General features: G+C 37.3%; 1 protein-coding gene across 2 annotated transcripts in view; it reads left to right on the plus strand.

Moving 5' to 3' along the window:
- Positions 1 to 15,270, plus strand: part of FLT1 (fms related receptor tyrosine kinase 1) — a 96,458-nt gene extending 81,188 nt beyond the window's left edge. For both annotated transcript variants that reach the window (XM_075592190.1, XM_075592191.1), the window contains exons 11-13: positions 178 to 301; positions 3,910 to 4,018; positions 12,707 to 15,270. In XM_075592190.1, coding sequence (XP_075448305.1) covers positions 178 to 301; positions 3,910 to 4,018; positions 12,707 to 13,110 — 637 coding nt within the window. In that variant the 3' untranslated portion in view covers positions 13,111 to 15,270. The remainder of the gene's footprint in view (positions 1 to 177; positions 302 to 3,909; positions 4,019 to 12,706) is intronic.
- Positions 15,271 to 23,589: the final 8,319 nt, after the last annotated feature.

The raw sequence follows: 23,589 nt of genomic DNA on the forward strand, positions 1-23,589 counted from the left end.
GGTTTACTAATGGTTTAGCACATTTAATAATGTATTTAGCAATATGTAGTTATAACACATATAATGTTATTGAAACTTGATATTTTATTTATTCTAGAGTACAGTATATAGCTCGTTTGCTTGTATGACTGTTAGTGAAAAGTAGTGTAAAACAATCTTCTTCTTTTCTTTGTACAGGTGCGACTCTCGCACAAACGACAGCAGAAATTCCTATTTGAGTGTTGCAAGCAACAGCAGCAGTTTCGGAAATAGGATCCAGAGCATCATAGAACGCACACAAATGATTGAAGGAAAGAACAAGGTACAGCAGCAATCTCACCTCTCCAAAAACTGTATATAATATCCTATGTTTCTATATTTCTGCCATTCCTGAAGAAGCCTGGGAGGTTAAAAAAATTGTAACATATCAACTGCAGTATTTATTGGTCTAATAAAAGGTGTCACACTACTGTACCTTCTTCTTCTACCACCTTTGTTATATTACTACCTAAAACAATATACTTGTGTGTATATTTTACAGTAACTAGCAATTGATGTGATGCAGGTTACTTGCATGAAATCTAAGTACTTCTTAATGTATACTGCAATTCAAGGGATCTATGCGGATATGTATCAAAGTTTGGCTTCAAAATTAGGGCAGAAAACAGCTCCAGAGTTGTCAAATAAAAGAAACTCCATAATTATGTAACATAAATAAAGGGTGACTAAACGCTCCATTTTCTGCTTGCATTTTTGTCAACTGTAAGAAAGCGTTTCTTACATACAGTATGACACAAATTAGTAGCCCAAAAAGTTTACACTACCTCTGATACAAGATAAAAAAGAAACGCACGGAGATGTAGAGTTTGATACATCTCATTAACATCTGTGCTGTGCGGCATGTACTGTAACTTCTCCATATCTCCTGCTGTTGACACTACTCAAATTGCAATCTGGAGCCCCACGGTGCACAACGTAGAACAAAGACCTTCATACATTGATGCAAAGAAACAAGATACAAATGCTGCAATTTACTCCAGATTTGCCTCGATTAAGCTATTATAAAATATATTAAATGTAAACAAGCAAAAGAAGCGCATGCACCATAGTACCACACAACTTTATAAAAAGGCGATAAGGTGCACTCACAAATATGACTGGATTTGACTAATACTAATCGTAAAATAAAAAAAATACATAATTATATTTAATTTAAAGTGTATGAATTAGGTATGCTACACAACCTACTAAAAGTCCTTACAGACAACGAACTACTGTGTGCACCATATGTAAAAAGTCCCATAACTAACTGGATACACAACACACACATTTCGTACTTCTTTTTAGCCCTTACATTTTGAAGCAATAAACCATTGCAAAGATAATTAGTACATGGGCCCCTATATGTTTAAGGTAAAACATTTCTATTGATTTTAGTGGGATGTTCTTTGATACACCTGCTCCAAAATTGTACCTCGTTTGTCTGATAGATAGACCCCAATAAATGTATATTAGCAGTATCATATCACACTGAAAAATACAATGTAAACAGTGCGTGTCAGAATGTTACTGAAAGATAAGTTTGATATGTATAATATATTTATCCCAGGCTATTTCTGCAGGGGAACAGAGTTCAACAATTTGTTCTAAAGATCAACAAAAAACTCAAATGACTAGAAATGTGGCTGGGATAGTGAGTGGGGGGTGTCCCGTGCTTTTTCTGCTACATGTTCTTACTAGGGCTGGATTCTTTATTGTTATTATAAATAATTGTTTCCAACGCAAACAGTTAAAACGTTTCCCCCCTACAAAACTGTTACTTTATCAATTTAGTAAATCATAGTTTATAGATGGAACAATTGTTCTCTATTTTCCACCAATATGTAATTGCATTATAATTCAGTTTGTGTATTAATCACATTGTTGTATGAGAACATCTTGGAGAGACAGGGATGACACTCACCCTAAACAACTATGTTGACTGCTAGATAAAAGTAATATCTTTATTATCCCTTTATTTTAAAATGTTCTCCATTCTGAATGTTGATAGCTGCCACTTTTTGTTAATTTTACTGTAGTCACAATTGTGACCTTTTCACTCTCGACTGTCTAACCTTGAATTCATGTCGTTTTGAGTACAGGAAACATGTCTTATTATTACTTACTAGTTGAAGCCATAGAGACATGACGACAAACTGCTTTAGCAACATTTCCGCTAAGTGCTCTTTAAACGCACGTTGAGAAACCTGAGATGTATAATTAAAACAGTCAATGTCACAAGTGTTGATACTTAGTCATAAAATATCAACTTCCACTTTTCTTCAATGATTCAGTTCCCACACCCAAGCCATTTTTATTCTCACGTTTGAATTCCGTATTCATCGGCTCACTTTTTCACACAAGCTAATTTTAGTATCGAGTCAATACGTGACCAAGGGTGTAATACATATGGTGCAGCTACTGTCAATCAGCGAATATGTCCCATTGTTGGTATTCTACTTCAGATGGTTAAAGCATATCTAGTCAAAGAACACCACTTGCATGCTGGCATCAATTATTGCTCTGTAAAAAACTGTGCACCTTGTATACATTCTCATTGAGTACAAACCTTTAGAATGAAGCATAAAAACTTTAATGCACATATCACCATCTCAGCACACACACGTTCTTAACCTCTGTGCTTAGTTGTCACTAATATCTAGAATGGATGAGAATGGCTCATACTGTTTTTGTATCACTCCAACTATACCCTCAGAAAAATCCCCTTTCTCTATACTTACGGTTATGCTTGGTGCTACAGCACAATTTTTATATCAGGGCTCCACTGCATGTGTATTATTTATGTCCTCACAATGTATGTAAAAAATCTAAAAAATAATAATAGTGGGTATAATGACACAGATTCATAGAATACACATGATAGATAATACAACTGTAAATAAGCTTCTATTTTGCAGACGTTGACATTTAAAAAAAAAAAGAAGAAACATACATCTTAATTCCATTAAATAAAGACATTTAGGCCGAGATTAACTAAACTGCCATGTGGGAAATCGCATCTTGATCTGGCATTAACTGACATTTAAATCACATTGCGCCTAAGTGAATTCTGGCCTGAGGGCTTTATTTACTACTGTCAGTGATACCGAACCATAATGCTCTTAATGGGCCATTGCCACATGGCTTAGCACTGTTCAGTAATGGCTCTAACTGCTTTGCAGAATCAGAAATGTGTGAGCATTCTTTTCACCCAATTCAATTCTCTGTGAAACGTTTCCCCAGCCTCCAAGTGATAATAATGTTGCCAAATGAGTAAACGTTCAGTGAAATATTGCCCAACAAACATGGAGTGTATGCCAGATTTATAGTCTCAGCATTAGGCAAATCTAGCGATTTTAGAGAATTTCACAAGTCTATTAAATGAAATTGCAGTGCACATTGACGGATCGCCTGCAAATTCTGACAGAGCCATGGCTTTTTTCACAATTTAAAAGCACTAAATTCACATGGGTTACCCCCTCATGCGAAAGGTTTGCGCACATCTCTATGCGGGACAACTAACCTGTTCAACAATTGATGGAGGAATCAAGCTGTCCCCTGAAATGTTGTGTCATATAAATCTGCTCATATAAAAAAGTGCAAACATGGGTTTTATTTAAAGATCATGATATTCCAACACCAAGCAAGATTTAGAGGGGTGAATAATGCACTTGGCTTTCTATGTTTTTTAAAATTGGATTAAGCAGAGGATTTGTGAATTTCTTTACAGTTACAGTAAATATCCCTGCACACACCCTCTTTTATTTCCTTCATATTAAACCATTAATTCAATTTACATATATCTGTATATGAATATTGTTTTTTTGTTGTTTTTTTATTTAAAAACAGGACTGTACAGTGTGAGAACTAATAGAATCTTTATTTTTCCAGACTGCTGGAATTCTGGTTATAGATGACTCCAGGGCCTCTGGAATTTACACCTGTGTGGCTTCCAATAAAGTAGGAAGTGACAGAAGGGATATCCGGTATTATGTGACAGGTAAGCAATAAATATACATTTTTGTTAAGAGAGGCTTAAACTAGCAGAGAGAGTGACACAGACATAGGGAGGCACAGCGGCAAATGAAGACATGTCATTATTAGATCATTTTATTGGATTAAATATTGATTTCATTGAATTAATAATCTTGCCTTATCTTGTAATTAGGCAGAGACAAGCTGTCCACTACGTGACTTGTCTCAAACTAATTAGTTCCAGTCCAGGTTAGTTTCATTTGAGTTGGGTAACTGAGGCTGGATAATATTTTTTTTAACAATATCCGACTGTCTCATATATATTTAACTCAACCGCAGCAGTCAATCATTTCCAGTTGCTAACCTGAGCTAACAGAACATCCTTAATTGGTGGCTTATAAAATACAATTATACATTTATTCTATAATAGGTTCTTAGGCATAGATAAATTAAGATAGAACCATCTGACCAGTATAACAGTATATATAGGTTGAAAAATGATATATATGTGTATATATATATATATATATATATATATATATATATATATATATATATATATATATATACACACACAGTTGTGTCAAAAAGAAAGTACACCTCTTTGAATTCTATGGTTTTACATATCAGGACATAATAACAATCAACTGTTCCTTAGCAGGTCTTAAAATTAGGTAAATACAACCTCAGATGAACAACAACACATGACATATTACACTGTCATGATTTATTTAACAAAAATAAAGCCACCATGGAGAAGCTATGCGTGAGAAACTAAGTACACCCTTACTGCTTCCATAGGAATTAAGATGCTAAGTAGCAGACAGGTGCTGGTAATCAAATACCCTTGATTAATTGATCATCAGCAAGTGTGACCACCTCTATAAAAGCCGAAGTTTTAGCAGTTTGCTGGTCTGGAGCATTCAGGTGTGTGTTAACACAATGCCAAGGAGGAAAGACATCAGCAATGATCTTAGAAAAGCAATTGTTGCTGCCCATCAATCTGGGAAGGGTTACAGCAGAGACTGCGACTATTCTAACACAAACCAGTGGCAATCAACAAAAAGACCCAGGTACACCCAGGTACATTCTGAATACATGCCTTAAACTAGCCCCAGCATTTCTGCATTGATTAATGGCCCATCAGATTAACAGCGGGGGTCCCTGGCAGAGTCATTCAAACTGAATGGGACTGCCAGGGACGTCTGTTGTGTTAATCCTATGGGTCATTAGTCAATGCAGAAATTCCTTAAACTTGCCTTAAAAAAGCCCAGCACATACCCAACACATACCCAGAATGTAACCGGGCTAGTTTAAGGCAAGCTTTAGAATAGTCGTGGTCTCGTCTGTATAAGGCCATATCCAAACAATTTAAAGTCCATCATTCTACAGTGAGAACGGTTATTCAAAAGTGGAAAACATTCAAGACAGTTGCCAATCTTCCCTATATTTGGGTAACTTGGTTATAGAGAAACAAACACATAAGAAGAATTTTTGTCTTGTAATAAGAAAGGAACATGTAAACCATTTAATAACCTCCTTGCTGAGGAGCAAACCATGAAGTTGATTCACAGAAGATCGATCATTTTTTAACATTACATTATCTCCATTTAACGTATCGATATCCATAACGAATATGCCCAAAGGTGCCTAGCGATGTCCTGGCATGCCCCTTAAAAATAGCAGGTCGATACATTTTAAAAGACGTTTTGATGACTCATACACAAATGAGCAGTTTACCTAACAGCGGAGATCCTCAGACCTCCGTTAATGTTAGCACATTGTAATAATGCTGCTATACTTAGCACTTTTAAAAAGCAATCTTACCACACAGCTAACCTGTAATAAGTACAAATGAAGGCAGCAATTTATGAGGACAGTGGTTCCGAACGCCACGAATATAGAAACATAGTAAGCTAAAGTTCCTCTCTGCACTTATCAATTACCATAGCACAGCGCTTGATTACCAACGGTATGTTTTCCTTTAAGATACACAAAGACGCTCAGTAATTAATTTACTCTTGCGTCTTTGAAGAGGCAATATCTTGCTAAATTAATCACAATTATAAGAAATACATACTAAGGCTGCGTGTTTATGAAGACAGTGGTTTTCGAACGCCATGAATATGTACTCAGCCAATACAACATCACACTAATGTATTGCCAGAGGGTCATGTAGCGCCAACACGTTACTGAACCATAAACGTTGAAGTTGTATTATTGTGCTGCTCAGCGCATTCAGAACTCCTGATAGGGGAACCAACCTCAGAAAGCAAGCAAATCACTTTCCAACCTTTAACATTGTTGACAACCCTAATCGCACCATGAGATATTTTGCTGCAATTTAGCCTACTTGTGTTACAATTGATACGAATACAGCTAAGGTGTTCTTGGGACAGAAATACATATAGATCCCATAAGAAAGAGGGCACCACCCAACAATCCTATGAGCAATCTGCCATTTAGAATATTCTAGGTAATTCATACAGAGACATTAGTTCTCTCAGTGCAACTATTTAGCCAGCAATTCAACACAAAAGTGTTATCAACTATCCTGACAAACTAGAATAACTCTTTTTTCGGATAATTGGCAGTTACATATCAGCAGTCATTCTTTTAATAAAGGGTACAAAGCATATTGTTACAATTATAGCCAATTCGTAATACAAATGATCAAGACCTATACATAGTGTCAGAACATATTTAATTATGATCTCAATTTATTGTAATTCACCTAAGAATGACTCGTTCTGAGTCTTTTTTTTAATTAATTGTGTTTTTCACAGGAGATTAGTGAGCCCAGAGGTATATTAATTTTCTTATTGACAGAACAGGCTATTCTATTTCAGACATCGTAAAGCATACAATATGCTATGTCTGAGTTCAAACAATCAACTCCTGTCCACCAATTAGGCTAACTACCTAAATTGCACCTCATATATATTTTTGAGGTCTCTCAAAAAATGACTATAACTGTGTACTAGTCCCTATACTAATTGCCTCAAAAATAGGAGCTATACAGTCCTTTTGAACATTTATGTTTGGTCTATCTATGCACACCTTATTTTAATTACTATTTCAATAAAGAATATATATTTTAATTTAAATCATTTACCCAATTAGGTAAACGAGTGCTATTAGAACTGAGTTCTTTTTCTTTTTTGTATATATGTTAATACAATTCTCAGCCAAGCACCTTATCTATTTCAATACAAGAAAGAATATAATAACTGCGCCAACTGTGATAAAGTGGATTCAAAATTTCAGTCCTTCATAGAGTGTGATCCTGCTGCCAGAGTTTCTTTCAGAGGTGATTCACCAACCTCTGTATAGAGTCACAGAAAGAAAGGGGGGGGGGATCCTCCGGCGCATAGTTTCACTCGTATTCCGGAACACATGCAATGTAAACAGAAACAGGGACCACAATCAGGAGTGGTTAAAACACAATGGTATAACGTGTGTAGTTATATGGGTAGCACACTTACATTAAAACAACAAGTCTCCAAATAAGGAATGGCGAACACTTCTTGATGTTACCTCATAAGTGTGTAGAGGCCCTGATCCATAAGCTGTTGCTAAATGTTATACAGCTTTCACTCCCATGCACATGAATGAGAGCTGATATGGGGCAGTTTCTCATCCTTCGGTGGAGCAATTCCATTTAGAGTTAACTCTCATTTTCAATTATGTCTTGGGCACTAAGTTACATTCATTGAAATGTGGCTATTTCTAACATACAAACACAATCCCCAGCAAGCTCTGGCTGTTTCTAACATGATTGCAATGGCTAACATCAGAAGTCTGGAATGCATTTAGGCAGGAATATGAAAGGAAGATTAAGCGACACAGGTAAATAGGAAAAGCAATGGGGTGATTGTTAGCAGAAGAAAGAGCAACAAGAATTATCAGTGAATGTTAAGACTATATGCAGGTTGGTGATGTGTGTTGTATTATCACTTACCTGGTCTCTCTGCATCCGTGGAGACAAGGCCAGGTAGTTCCAGTACCTGGGAGGTGGCTATAATGGAGCAGACCTGCTTCTCCATCCAGTTCAGGTGTAACGGTACAGGTGGTCGGTCCCCTTCCAGTACTCAATAGAAAAAATGGGTAAACCCAAAATACCGAGGCTACAACCAGGTAGTAGAGAGCACACCTTAACCACTTGATTGAAGACTGACACCAGCGTATATAAGAAAATAAAGCTATAAATGCCTCCGGTATTAGCTTCAGGGAGTTTGGGCAATGATATAGCCGGATAGAGGTACAGAGGGACACCTCCCAAGGGGGCGCCCCTAAGTAAATCACAGCCCAGTAACCAAACGCCTCACCTAACTCCCCTGAATACCGCGTGGAGGTGAAGAGCCCATCGGTACTCACGAAAGCTGTTCCTGTTGATAACGAAGATCTTCATGCAGCTTGCTCCCCCGCTGTTGCTGGCGTCGGCGTGCTCCAACCGGAATAGACGTCACAGGAAAAAAGTTAGGTAGTCCGTGGTTCACAGCATCTTCAACAGCCAACGCATGGATATAAAAAACTTTATTGATAGCTAGTAGCAAACATCAGCACAGACACTCTGACGCGTTTCGTCCAGGCTTGGACTTTTTCAAAGAGTGAGAAAGTCCAAGCCTGGATGAAACGCGTCAGAGTGTCTGTGCTGATGTTTGCTACTAGCTATCAATAAAGTTTTTTATATCCATGCGTTGGCTGTTGAAGATGCTGTGAACCACGGACTACCTAACTTTTTCCCTTCCAGTACTCCATGCCTGGGCTATGTGGTCAGCCAATTGTTTCTTAACTTTACTGTCCACACAGCACTTCTTCAGCATATCAAGGGTTTGGACAGCATTCCCTAGAGCATTAGCGTGCTCCAGCATGCGCCCCCAAATATACTTGGAGTAGAGATACCCCATTATTTTTTAATGGTTTTCCACTACTCCATTTATTAATATTTTTAGCTTCTCATTGTTACTTTTGAGGCTTCTAATTCTGCCAGCCTCAGCAGCAGGAGCAGCCCCAGCACTACATGCTGAAGCCTGCTCAGTCATCTCCACTGTTTTGCAGTTGAAAACAACAGAGCTCTGTGGATCTACCCCTACGTATTGTAGAAAAGTGGTTCAAAATTGACGAGGCTCAAACTGAACAGCTCAGTTTTATACCAATGTTGTCTTCCTGAATAGCTTAATCAGATTTTTCAGGGGGCGCGCGGCGGTTGCAGAGGCCCTGTACTCTTCCCCAGGGCATTTAAATGAAATGCTGGGGATCGCATGAGGCCTCTGCAACTTCTCCGACCTTGTCTTCGGCAACGCACCATGTCAACATGATGTCACGTGACCCAATGGCGTCATATGACGTGAAGATAAGGAAGGAGGGGGGCGCGAGTCGGGTAGGAGAGCAGGCAGGGGCGGAGTATGGGGAAAAGTTTGCGCACCCTTGATTTAGATGACATTAGTAACTGTGCTGTTTTTATTTCCCAGAGTAGCTTTATAAAGTGGATAGGTTCTTAAAAATAATCCTTTTTTTTGTGGAATGCTCCCACTATGCTTTAGCAATACAAAAATATACGCTCAATAAATTCCTGTCCCACACAGCATACAGTTGTTCTACATTGAAATTAACTTGTATGCTTCACAACTTTCAACCCATATTTCATAAGCAACACAAGAGCACATTCACTAAATGGTGGTTAATGAACCCTACATCTTAAGACAATTAAAGTAACTGGGATTCATCTGCTTCTTATAGCTTCTTCATTTTAGAGAATAAACTCTACAACCGCATTATACATAACATTAGCCTATTCGTAACTGTTGCAACCGTTATCGCATTTCATGATTAGTTAAATGTCTACATTTATGAGGCTGCAGCTTGTAATACACATAGTGATATCACTTTCCGAAAAATATAACAAACACTTCTCCTTTCTTGTATTATATTTATATTGTAATAGTCATACTTCTATAGAAAAGAAGTACTGACCTTTTTCAACAGGAAGCATGTTTTTTTTATAGATCTGATTGTTTAAAAACAATCTTGTATGTTTCATTATTATAATTAAAATGTTACAATATATATGTAATCAGTTTTATAGAGTGAGTATGTAGAGTAATATAGCGTCGAAATTCCAGTGAAACTCTTTAAATAATAATCTTAGATTTTATTTTAAGAATTTTCTCACCTAACTTATTATATTTGATGAAGATCTGACATGAGGTTGAAATATTGGTTGAATAAGTGCATTCGAATGGCAATTTCCTTTACAATTAGCTAACATGCATACAGTTCACACATGGCATTTCCATTTCACAGAAAATATTTAAGACATGCTTCCTGAAACCAGAAAATACCCCAGAACAAAAGTTTCATATCCTTGAATATTTTCACATCCTTCAATACTGTTTTATTTTTTTCAATGCTCACTGCATCTTATCTCCTTTCTGATCTCTTTTCTGAAAAATCTTTCCATATTCAAGAAACGCGAGAGAGTTTTAGATTATAAGATTCTTTCAGCAGTGTATATTAAATGTTGTACTGTACTGTGGCATATGTTGTCATATTATAAATAAATACAATATAATGATTTATAATCCTCCCTATCATTATTTTCTATGATGTCCATAATTTAAATGAAAAAAATAAAATACTTACTGTACAACTTCAGAAAAAAAAGTGTGTGTGTGTATTGAAGCTTCAAAGCTTTTCCATACTGTTTCTAAGCACATACAATACCAATATATTCATTATGTACTTGTTAACTTGCAGAGTGCCATCAAGTGGTATAGTAGGTTATACCATCTACTGTTACCATATTGTATCATGGAAGAGATTTGTTTAGCATGCTTGTGATTCTTCATAAGTTGTATTTTTTACCATGAATAAAATGTGGAAAGGTTTCCAGTACTCTCCTCACCTTATATTGTATTGTGTCTTCTGCAAATGCAGTTTAAATAAAATCTTGTGTCAAATTTGCCCTGAAATTAATTTGATACCGTACATCACATCCATAGAGTATAACTTGTACCCAGTAATGCCACTGCACTTAATGATTTAGCTTAATCTCAGCTTGCAATATTTTTCTAACTAAACTCCATAAGTGCCCAGCCATTAAGAAAACGATCAAATGGTTTCATGATGGAAATATATTCAACCTTTTTTGGTTACATTGCAGGGAGGAGGCATGGCAAAGTGGCAAAGTGGCAAAGTGGCAAAGTGGCAAAGCTACAGTACACATGAATCATACTCCTGTGTATTATAATAGACAAGTGACTCTGTGATCCCCCCACAAATCAATATGCTGCTTACTCTGAAAGGTTTCAGCACTGCAGCACAATTGAGATGCATAAAGCGTCAGTCTTTCTAAGCAAGGGGAAGAATAATATATTAAATAGGAGCCAATGTGTCTCAATTAGTTTATTTTCTGAGATAATAGTAATAGTTGCTAAGTCCCTTTTGATACTATAGTTGCCCCTCTCCTTTGGATATTGATCTTTTAACTGGTGCACCACAATGTGTGCCAGGGTTTCACCTCAATTATGTTTTTACTATACAGTATGCGTATGACATTCTGATGTAAAATTCTTTGTAACTGAGTTGTCATGAATATATAATAGGCTCTCTATACACACCTTTCTAAATTGTTTGAATGACTTATTCCCATTTCATCTGAAATATTGTATACAAAGTACATCAAACTGAAGTAACCTATGTGAGCTACCTTTTTTTTTATTAGTATTGTTTTGCTGGCACACAGCATGACTGTGGGTGTGTTTGCAATTACAGGGTGAAACAGGAACAACACAGTCTTATCTCCCTGGTTTCCCAATGTCACTAAACGCATTTTATTTTGAGATTCCTGGTGGTGCTTGGCAAAGATAAACAAAATCTTCTATCAGGAAACCTGGGAGCTATTTCCACAGGAAGTTTCAAATCACTTAAGTAAATACAAGCATTACAGTGATTTCAACAATTGGTGTTAGGTGTAATAAGCCAGAGGGATGGAACTTTGTGTAATTATTTGTTTTGGGTCCAGAAGATTTTTGCCAATGCCCTAAGATTTATGCAGAACTAAGGGTGTTTAATTGATGACGTCAAGGAAATTTCCCAAACATAAGAAGATTAAAGCAGATGAAGCTGGGTTATTCTTGATATCATGTTGTCCTTGAAATTAAAACAAAAATGTCTGTTATGCGTTGCTGATTCTCTGAGACTTCCTTGATTTCTATTTCAAATGTTTGTTCAGTTTATATCAAGCCTTTGTTTGTTCATATTGGGACACATTTTTGTTCCTGTAGGAATTTTGCTGACACAGAATAAAGAAAGCTTAAGTGGTTAACATGGTTATACTGTACATATATTGCAGATCATTGAGTACAGCAATAGTGCTATAATGAGCCTGATGGTACTTAATTAGTTACGTACTTTTATTGTTATGTAGTATCCCATAATGCTCTATTTTATGTTCAATACAAAAAACAAAATCCAGCACTAATCATGCATGTGTTCTGTATAGAACACAACATATAGCAGAGGATAATCTAATACAATAGGTGGTCATCTTATCATAACATTTTAATAATCCCTTCATGGTAAATACTAATTTTTTTTTACCATAATATTTAGAATGAATGCATAATAAATAAAACAGACATGATGGCAAATCTGTATCATATTTAGACATGTTTGATATGAAATTTAAGATGTTTTTGGTTACTTGCAGATGTGCCAAATGGATTTCACATAACCCTGAACAAAGTTTTGAAAGAAGAAAAAGACTTGACATTATCATGTTCAGTCAACAAATACCTATACACAGATATTACTTGGATTTTGCTTCGGTCAGTTGACAACCGGACAATTCATCATAGCATCAGCAAGCAGAGGAACTCAGTTACAATGGAGTACTCTACAACTCTGACTGTTACCATGAAGAATGCCACTCAGGCAGATTCAGGCACCTACGCCTGCAGAGCAAGAAATATCTACACAGGGGAGGTCCTTCTGTTGAGGAAAGAAATTGCAATCAGAGCTGAGCACTGCAACAAAAAGACACCTTTTTCATGGACCTCTAAATTCAAAAGGAGAAAGAGCAATTGTACAACAGAAAGTAGTGTAACCCATTAAAGGACTTATTCAAAGTTACAGCGGTCTCAGATGATTGTGGATAATTATTGAAGGTACTGAATATGCTTCCTGGAAGTGTTGGAGAAAAGGCAGTGGACATGTGAAGCAGTGGGTATAAGCCAATGTTTAATGTACTGTTGACCTGTCAATTGTATTAGGAGGAATTCGTTCTCCTGAGAACTTTCTGTCAGTCAGGTCAGTTGGACAGGTCAGTCAGACCAGTCCAATAAGGAAATTATATGGATTATAGTTTTGCAAAGGCTTGCTGCAATTTTGCTCCAGTACTAAAACTATCCCAATTTTTACCTGCATATAGTACTGAAAAAAATGTGGCATTTTCATTAATAAATCTAATTGTATTTATTAATCTGGGCTGATTAGAATTTTGACAACTCTTCATCTCAGGAGTTCAATAATGATAATCCAAAATTGGGTTGATATAATATAATCTGTGTTATGTTTCAACAGAAGATTTGAAGACACACAATTTACAGAACACACAAAATATCACATATATTGACCCAATGTCCTGTTTTTGATCATTTTACTACGTGCTTCTTTTTGGTGTTTAAACAATCAATGGTGACCAGTCAATGGTAATGTCTTCTTCTGCTTTTAAAAATTAGGAGCAGTTCATTTATCTTAACCCCTTTGTTGCCAGAAGGGCCAGGGCGGCAGTGTGTATCATTGAGTTGCAGGCCCTGCTAGCAGCAAAGGGGTTTTAAGAGACAAGATCCTGAAAAGCAAATTGAATTATTATTGAATTTATGTAAAACCCCACATGCAATATTACACATTATCAGTCAACGTGGGAATTACCATTCATGCGCCAACTTAATTTGCTTGCTAGTCATAATGCACCTTATACAGTACATTGAGCTGCTATGTTAAACTTTCAGTACAAGAGGACCTGCCATGTGTTGAAGGTTACAGTAAGATGAAATCCAGGGGAGCATATCTAAGACTTGGAAGTGGAGCAAGATGTGCAGCAAAGTGATTTAAGGCAATATGAATATTATTTTAGCATCAATAGAAAGTAGCAGTTTCTGATGTACTTGGAATGAAAATGATTGTGGTTTATTGAATGGTGTTTTTGTCATACAAGAGCAGTGAATTGAGAATGTCAGATGCACACTATGGCATGGAGTGTAGCAAAATGCCAACAAGTAGAGAGGGCTAAATCTTTCACAGGCCTAGGAGAACTTGGAGAATTTCGCCCTTTTTACTTCACTAAAACTTTGCTACAATCCAAAGGTTTGTAACAAGTTCACTCAATGCTAAAAAGTCAACAGGCATTGAATTAACAAGTCACAGGGCTGCTATTTTGACACTTTGTATAAGCGAAATAGCGAAGTTTGAACAATTTCGGCTGCTTTGCGGTTTTGCTTATTTTTGGAAAGTTTAGAAGCAAATCTCGGTAGATTCTCACATTTCTACTAACAAGGTTGCACTATCTCCAATTAATAACCAACACAATGATAAATTGAGACAGAAGCAAAGTAAAAATCAAGACAGAGAATCCAAAGGAAAAGTTTAAAATGCAGAAGTAAAATTCTAATAATTTATTTGTAATCTTGTCAGTGCTACAGTATACTAAGCTTTTCTTATTTCATACTACTTTGTATTGGTTATACAATGGCTTTCCAACAAATATCAATTAAACACATACTGATTTGTGTGTGCAGCTGTGTGTTTGTGTGTGTGTATATATATATATATATATATATATGTATATATATATATATATATATATATATATATATACACATACACACATACATATAGAAACAGTCTCAAGGCATTATCATTACCAATTCATTTTCAAAAATAAATTGTAGTCATGAATGGAATATCAGATGTCAGTGGGCACAATATATGTTTTAAATGTTGCCCTGCTATAATTGTGTTACTAATGCAACATAATTTGTACTTTATTTTTTGGTAATTTTGATTGCTTTACGGAACTGGCTGTTAGTAGAATGTGTACAACCTTCTTCTTATCTTCATACTTACCATATTTATAGTTTTTGATGACCTACTGACTGTATGTATAAATCAAATACAGACGAGCCAACGAGTATTCTAAAACTTGCCTTAAACTAGCCAGGTACATGCTGGGTACATGCTGGGTACATTTCAGTGACATTTCTGCAGAGGCTAATGGCCCATCAGATTAACACAGCAGGGGTTCCTGGCAGTCCCATTCAGTTTGAATGGGACTGCCAGGGACCCCCGATGCTAATCCGATGGGCCATTAGTCTGTCTGCAGAAATGTGTGAAATGTTGCAGCATGTACCCAGCATATACCCAGCATGTACTTGGATCTTTTTGGAGATTGCCCCAGGTTTGTTTTAGAATAATCGTCTGCATTACAGTATATACATACAGTATTTAAGATAAAGAAGTGAGTAAAGAAGAAGGATCACCCCTAAACCATGAATGTGTGTGTGTGTGTGTGTGTGTGTGTGTGTGTGTGTGTGTGTGTGTGTGTGTGTGTGTGTGTGTGTGTGTGTGTGTGTGTGTGTGTGTGTGTGTGTGTACTGTTTTAATGATGTACTGTATATAAAAAAATCTTTTGTTTTGTAACTCAATATCTCCAGTATTATAGTACTGTAAAAAGTCAACAGATAATTCAAGCAATCTATCAATTTTATACGTCAATGGTTTGAACATAGTTCCTGTTTTAATATTTTACAGAATATTTGATAAAAAAATAAAGTAATTGAGAAGAATGTAAACAGACACATCTTACAGTAGTTAGCATAGCAGCATTTTTATGGCAATGTGTGAACTACATTGTCTACTGCCATGTGGAGTGAAACTGTCTTGATGACCTCAGCATTACTTGCTTAGATGAATTAGCTACAACCTTAGTGTTGATTACCAACGAGGTGCACTCAAGTCCTGTTCTCTTTCTATAGGCTGTGTAAGCAGTGATAGCTGCCACCAACCTGCCATGCTGTATTTCACGGGTTGGCTTTCCTTGGTATAGTTCCCCATCCTTTGCGAGCAAAGGGTCTACTGTAAATGGCAAAGCTGCTTTTAACTAATAAATGTTACTAAGAGCAACTGCAAGAATGCATTGTGTGGCAAAGTTTGTTTTTCCTAACCTAGCCTTCACTGCTGGTTTAAGAGAACATCAGCATAACTTTAATGTCATTTATATGGGATCATGGGGAATCTATAAATATCACATACTTCACTTGTTTTCAAGTTAATTTACTTAAGGCTATGGTCCAAAATAAACAAGTCCTTAAATAGAACATTTTTGGAAAGGGGACAGGAAGAAAAGGATTGACAGAAAGCAGAAACAGCGTAGACACACACAAGATGGGATTCTTCAGAAATTACTAATTTGGGGCATGACTTTATGTTTTTCCAATAAACTACTTTGTCACCCAGTTATAAAATGTGCAGAAACACAAATAATGTGTTGAAAATATGATTTTTATCTACGTCTATACTAATTTTGTGTTGTGACAGAAAGACCCTGTATTATCCTACTGATTCAATTATTGTTTTTGTAAATGTTATACAGTACCACTAAAATTAAAGGTTCTGTGTATCAAACAAGACTGTATCATCACCACCATTCAGTGGCTCAGTAATGTTACTCTTCTTAACATTTTTTTTTTTTTTTAAACTTGATGCATTTTACACTGGTTATTAGAGTAGATTGACACCAAATCAAATCTTGTGGATAAAGTAATGTGTAAAAAGTGGAGACGTTTTACGTGAATTGAGATTACCTTTAAAAACGTTAAAATATACAGTACCTTCCCTCATTGACTCTTGAAAATAGTTCTATCAATTGCTGATAGGGAAGAGCAAATGCCAAGGACTTCAGTACGTTGACATTAGGAGACATATTATGATACTATAATAGTCTTTGCAGGAGCAAAAGTGCTTGTTTGCAAATTAAGCTGCCAGTCTGGAATACTGATACATAAAACCTGAAGTGCTATCAGTGGTAGCTGATGTTGGATCTACAAGTACAGTATTTAAAAGATGGAATATGTATCACCAAACAGCTCTCAGTTGTGAGATGCCGGTGTAAATAAGTCACATTTCACAACAAAGAGCTGGTGTTTTTTTTTTTTAGATAATGCCCTTTATTCAATTTTAAATCTATGCAGATATTTTCTAATTCCCAAATAACAAATATTATCAGTTATATATGCAAAATATTGGCCCATCATACTTAAAATACTGTACTTGAAATTATTTGCTAAAGTATGTCGCAAGTAGGAGTCAATGCGATTTACGTAAAAAATTTAAAATAAGATTGTACACTCTGTAAGGTCACCAAAAATGTTCTGTTCGATATTATAAATATTAAAGACCCATGAAGCCTACACTGTGAACTGGAAAGATAATTTCCATTAAATTAATACAGTTGTTTATATTCATTCTATCTAAACCCATAAAACGCTATAACTTATTTAATTTGAAGTGTCAGAAAATACTTATTTATGGAGTAATAACAGGCTGAAATATATTAACATTGTTATATATATGCACAGTATTACATGTACTTATTTCAGGGTCTACATATTGCAAACAACTTATGTAACAATTTATTGTTATTCAACTGGTAACATATTATATATATATATTGTATATATTTTTCATACTTTAAGATGCCATTTTTTTAATTAATATTGAAAATTGTATTAACGGTTTATAGAATATCCCTATTTTTGCACGTGTTTCCGAATATGATATATGTCTACTGGTTTTGTAATCTGAATTTCTTAAAAAGATAAAATTTGGATTCTTATTAAAAATTATAAGCGGTTTCCTTTAGTCCTGATTTTTTTATATTCCATTATTCTTTACATAATAAGTTGCATATTAAATAATGGTTGTTCCTCTAAAGGCTTACATTACAAGTGCTCAGCATCCACCCATGATTTACAGAAGTCATAACACAACCAGACCAGAATAGTTACAAACAAACAATGTGTGGGTGCATTTGTGCAGAGATACAATATGACACCAACATCTTCTAGTTGTGGACCCACCAAACGGTTTCCTCTCTTGGGTTTCTGGACTGAGGTCCCACGACTAAACTTGCCTTTCACATGGGAATTGCCTTTGTCAAGTGCGAAAGAGTAAACAATGGCATTTCCTCGCAATGTCAGTTTTATGGATACGAAATATGTTGGGAAACAATCAATAACCTGGAAGTTGTCAGATTGCACAGGATAATGTATTTAACATTTTTACCTATATTGTAGTCCGGTTTTTGTCGAATTCCCAGCCTGACAATACCAAAAAATGTTTTTTTTTTTTTTTTTTGTGGAAGGAAAAATATTTAAATACTGGAATTTGTATCAATAGCTTTAAGAAACCCAAACTTTCCCATGGCTGCTTTAACCCCCTTCAAATTTGCAACATATTATTTCAATGCAGTTGACATTTTATTTTAATAGGCGAACAGTATTTCAGTATCTGGTGGAAAAATAATCTTTCTATATAAAAAAATACTATTTGGTCTGGAGTGCAGGGAATCTGTGGTGAACTAATCAGCTTTTGACTGGAACTTCGTACATATATCCCTGGAGAGGTACTAAACAAATGCTGCAGTTAAATATATAATAATGTATGGACTTTCACAGAATCCTTCTCTTGACTATTTTTGTGATGAACTGTTTGGGTTGATGCTACTGTTCTATTTTTAGAGACATGAAAAATTCGAAGTAAATGCATCTGGTCACGTCTTCCAATGTGGAAATATGCACCATGTCCCTAGTTACGAGAATCTGTCGGAAACATCTTTTCCTTGGTAAAAGCATCTGAGGACTTGAAATAGAAAATACCAATGAGTGAACGCACCAGCATCTTTACTGCTCCTATGCACATTTCGTTCCATTACCCTTTCAGTGCTGGACGGGGCACGGGCCACCGGGTAAGCCACAGCCAAATGATGGCATCTGAATGATCATATCGTCACGGCATTGCCACAGAAGAGTACGATCTCTTCTTCCATTTAAACCACCTTCACCAATCTGAATGTGATGACCACTACAAATTGAGCAAGACAGTGATGATATTCATTGACCATCACAAGGGCCACCTGAGTGCCAGAGCTCATGATGTTCAGTGAATGTCATCAGGGCACTGAAAGAAGTTAAAGTGGCTGTTCAGTGTAGTGGGTCAAAATTGTTTTAATGGGCTTCTTTAGAAAGATTCAATCACCTTTAAAGTAACTGTGTTACTTTTGTTACATCTTGACAAAAGTGCATACAGTATTATTATTTAAGTAATAATCTCCGAAGAACAGGGCATTACTGGCCAATAATGCCCTGGCTGGAAGAGTTGAAGGCCCAAAGCGAAGTCGAAGGACTTTAGCCCAGCCATGGCATTATTGGCCAGTAATGCCCTGTTTTGAGGGGCTTATTACAATTATAGGCTAAATGTAGGCTTTATACATAAATAATAGACACTTTGTGTAGTTATATAGATTTTTTTATTAAAATAAAATGGTAAATACATTAAACTACCTCTATATATGCTTACACGGCAGCTAGCTATATCCACACACTGCCGCCCCCTCTGTGTGTACACACACACACACAGACACACACACACACACACAAACTCTGCTGCTGCTACACACACACATACAACACAACAGCACAGCACACCACACACTGCTGCTTCTACACCCATAAACACTGCTGCTGACGCTGGCACACCCCACACACACAGCACAACACAGCACCTGCACACACACAAACTGCTGCTACACACAAACTATGCTGCAGCTACACACACATACAACACAACAGCACAGCACAGCACACCACACACACACACACACACACTACTGCTGCTACACCCATAAAAACTGCTGCTGACACACACACACACACACACAGCAGCTCTTCACACACACACACACACACACAGCTACACACAAACTATGCTGCAGCTACACACACAACAGCACAGCACAGCGCACACACACACACACACACACACACACACACACACACACACACACACACGCTGCTGCTGCTGCTGCTACACCCATAAACACTGCTGCTGACACTGACACATACACACACACACACACCAGCTCAACACACAACACAGCAGCTCTACACACAGACACAAACTGCTGCTACATACATACAACACAACAGCACACCACACACACACACACACACACTGCTACTGACACTCACACAGAAACTGCAGCCACAAACAAACTGCCCTCCCTCCCCCTTCAACTGAATCTGCTCAGCCAATCTCAGTCAGCTCTGTTCACAGAGGGAGGGGGAGGTGTCAACCCCCTGATACTTCCTGACCAATCCCCTGTCCTGTCTCAGAGCTGTTCCTACCTTCTGACCAATCCCCTGCCCTGTCTCAGAACTGTTCTGAAATTTGATTGGCTGTAAATAAACATATTGGAAATATACACATTGCAAGCTGCAAAAATTCTGGGGATTACTGAATGATTAATGCCTGAAATTTTAACCAGAGAGCAGGGATTTCAATAATGCCCGGAGTTTTACTGCTTTAGCCTATAATAATGTTTATTTGTAAAGCGCAGCACGGTACAATGGGGTATGGAGTGACATCAATTTAATAAATATATGTGTTGTTTTCAGTCAGGAACACTGGATTCAAGCATATTAGCGTGTTATATTTAGATTAGACTAATGATGACTTCATAATTACTTTGTAAATAAAAGACAGATAACAGCTCACAATTTGCCTGTGGGTGTGAAGAATGACAAACATGATTATCATAAACATGCGCTAGATAAAGATTGTAACAACTTTCCAAAGCATTTATTTTACTATGGCAATATAAAAAAAATACTGATACCTTTCCATTTTTTTAAATTAAATATGTCAATCAGCTACATTTAACTTATAAAACATACCACTATCCTTAGCTCACATTCATCCAAAGCCGAACTGTCCCTATTAGGAACAGATATTATTTGCTTTGAGTTTTACAGGTACTCACAAAACAAATTATTTGCAAAAAACGCATAACAACTTGAATGGAGCATCACAAGTAGGGTATTCTTATGCCAGAAAGTATTTTGCATACAATTTTCTTTGACGTTAGTTTTTCTATAATGTTGGGCTTTTAATGGGACGTTAACACAAGGTAATGGTATGATATTTTCTTTAGTCCAGCTTTACCATTAAATGTTATTTAACTAAGATTAACGTTATGTTAAATGGCCGGACAGTCTAGGGAGTTTGGGTCTATTACGTTTATAAACCCACCTGTGTCTTTCCAGACCTGCACTACTCTCACTGAGGCCCTGCACACACTGACTGAGGCCCTGCACACACTGACTGAGGCCCTGCACACACTGACTGAGGCCCCGCGAACACTGACTGAGGCCCCGCACACACTGACTGAGGCCCCGCACACACTGACTGAGGCCCCGCACACACTGACTGAGGCCCTGCACACACTGACTGAGGCCCCGCGAACACTGACTGAGGCGCAGCACACACTGACTGAGGCCCCGCACACTGACTGAGGCCCCGCACACACTGACTGAGGCCCCGCACACACTGACTGAGGCCCCGCACACACTGACTGAGGCCCCGCACACTGACTGAGGTCCCGCACACTGACTGAGGCTCAGCTCACTGACTGAGGCCCCGCCCACTGACTGAGGCCCCCCAACTTACTGAGGCCCCCCCACTTACTGAGGCCCCGCACACACTGACTGAGGCCCCCCACATTAAGGGAACAAGAGACTATCTGTGAGGATTCTTTACATAACTTTTTAGGAAGAAAAGACTCTGGTCTAAAAAGACAGTCTACATTTTGTCCCAATTTCCTTAGAGGCCATGCCATAGATACCTTTCAAGTATCAGTTCAGAGAGATCTGAGACTCTTATCACAAGGCATCTCTACAATGGGTACCACTAGACAAACCACTGCCAATCTTACCCCTGCCCAGCGTGATGCATTAAGAAATATACAAAATAACAACACCATCATTATCAAAAAAGCTGACAAAGGAGGAGCGGTAGTGGTGGTCGACTATGACTATTACATCAAAGAGGCCTTACGCCAGCTAGGTGATGCGGATTCATATGTGTTATTAAAATCTGACCCCACACTTGCTTTTGGACGTGAGCTTGATGAACTTTTGGATCTAGGAAGAATACTTCAGGTTTTGTCAATCACTGAGTTCGAATTCCTGAGGTGTAAATGCCCCGTTATCCCAATTTTTCATCATCTACCTAAAATTCATAAGTCTCTCTTGGCTCCACCAGGAAGACCCATTGTGTCTAGCATAGGTTCTCTAGGTGAGAACCTCTCAATTTATGTTGATCACTATTTACAGCCCTCCCCTCGCATCTTCTTGATACATCTCATGTACTCTCCATATTTTCAGATTTCACCTGGGCACCTCAATATTTATGGGTCACACTAGATGTGACCTCACTTTATACCAGCATTGCACATACACATGGCCTTATCTCTGCACGTTTCTTTCTGGAAACTCAGTCAGATTTATCACCAGCGCATATCACTTTTTTATTAGATAGTATTTCTTTTCTTTTGACACACAACTATTTCATGTTTGCAGGGAATTTTTATCTCCAAACACGCGGCACAGCAGTGGGAACATGCTTTGCCCCATCATATGCCAACCTGTTTATGGGTTGGTGGGAACAGTGCCACGTGTTTGGAGATGGGAACCCCTTCAGACATCTTATAGTCACTTATCACCGTTATATTGATGATTTGATTTTAGTATGGAAAGGCACTATCACTCAATTGCATGCCTTTATTTCACACCTTAATAAAAATCCCTTTAATCTTTCATTCACTGCCCAGCACCATCACCATCACATCTCTTACCTTGATCTCTGTCTTTATGTTGATCTTAATATGAGAGTACATACAGATATCTACAGAAAGCCCAATGCTCGTAACACCATATTACATGCCAAAAGCTCTCATGACAAGAATCTTTTCAGAGGCATACCTCGGGGCCAATTCTTACGCCTTCGTAGGAACTGTTCGAGCATTGAGGACTTTGAAATTAGATCACTTGAGATGATTGAGAGATTCGAGGCGAGGGGTTATGATCCTTTTATTCTCCAGGAGGCCTATCTTAGTGCAAAGATGGAGCCAAGAGAGAACCTTATAGGTAAACGGGGAGCAGTCTCCTCTACTAAACTCAAAAAGAATATATCTTTTACCAAAGTTAATGACAATCTTCCACCGTTCTTCATTACCAGGTTTAGCAACCAATCATATGACATCAAAAAAATCATTAAGAAATACTGGCCCATACTAGCAACTGACCCTCTTCTTAAAGACATGGTGACCCATGATCCCCGTGTGGTCTTTCAAAGATCCCAAACAATGGCCAATTTGATTTCCCCTAGTGTGCCTAGATTAATTTCTAAACCCAAGTAATTATTTCCAAACTTGGTTGGTTGCTATCCCTGCCACCACTGTAAGATGTGTAAATATCT

The sequence above is a fragment of the Ascaphus truei genome, chromosome 3 (assembly GCF_040206685.1).
Source record: "Ascaphus truei isolate aAscTru1 chromosome 3, aAscTru1.hap1, whole genome shotgun sequence".
Taxonomy (NCBI): domain Eukaryota; kingdom Metazoa; phylum Chordata; class Amphibia; order Anura; family Ascaphidae; genus Ascaphus; species Ascaphus truei.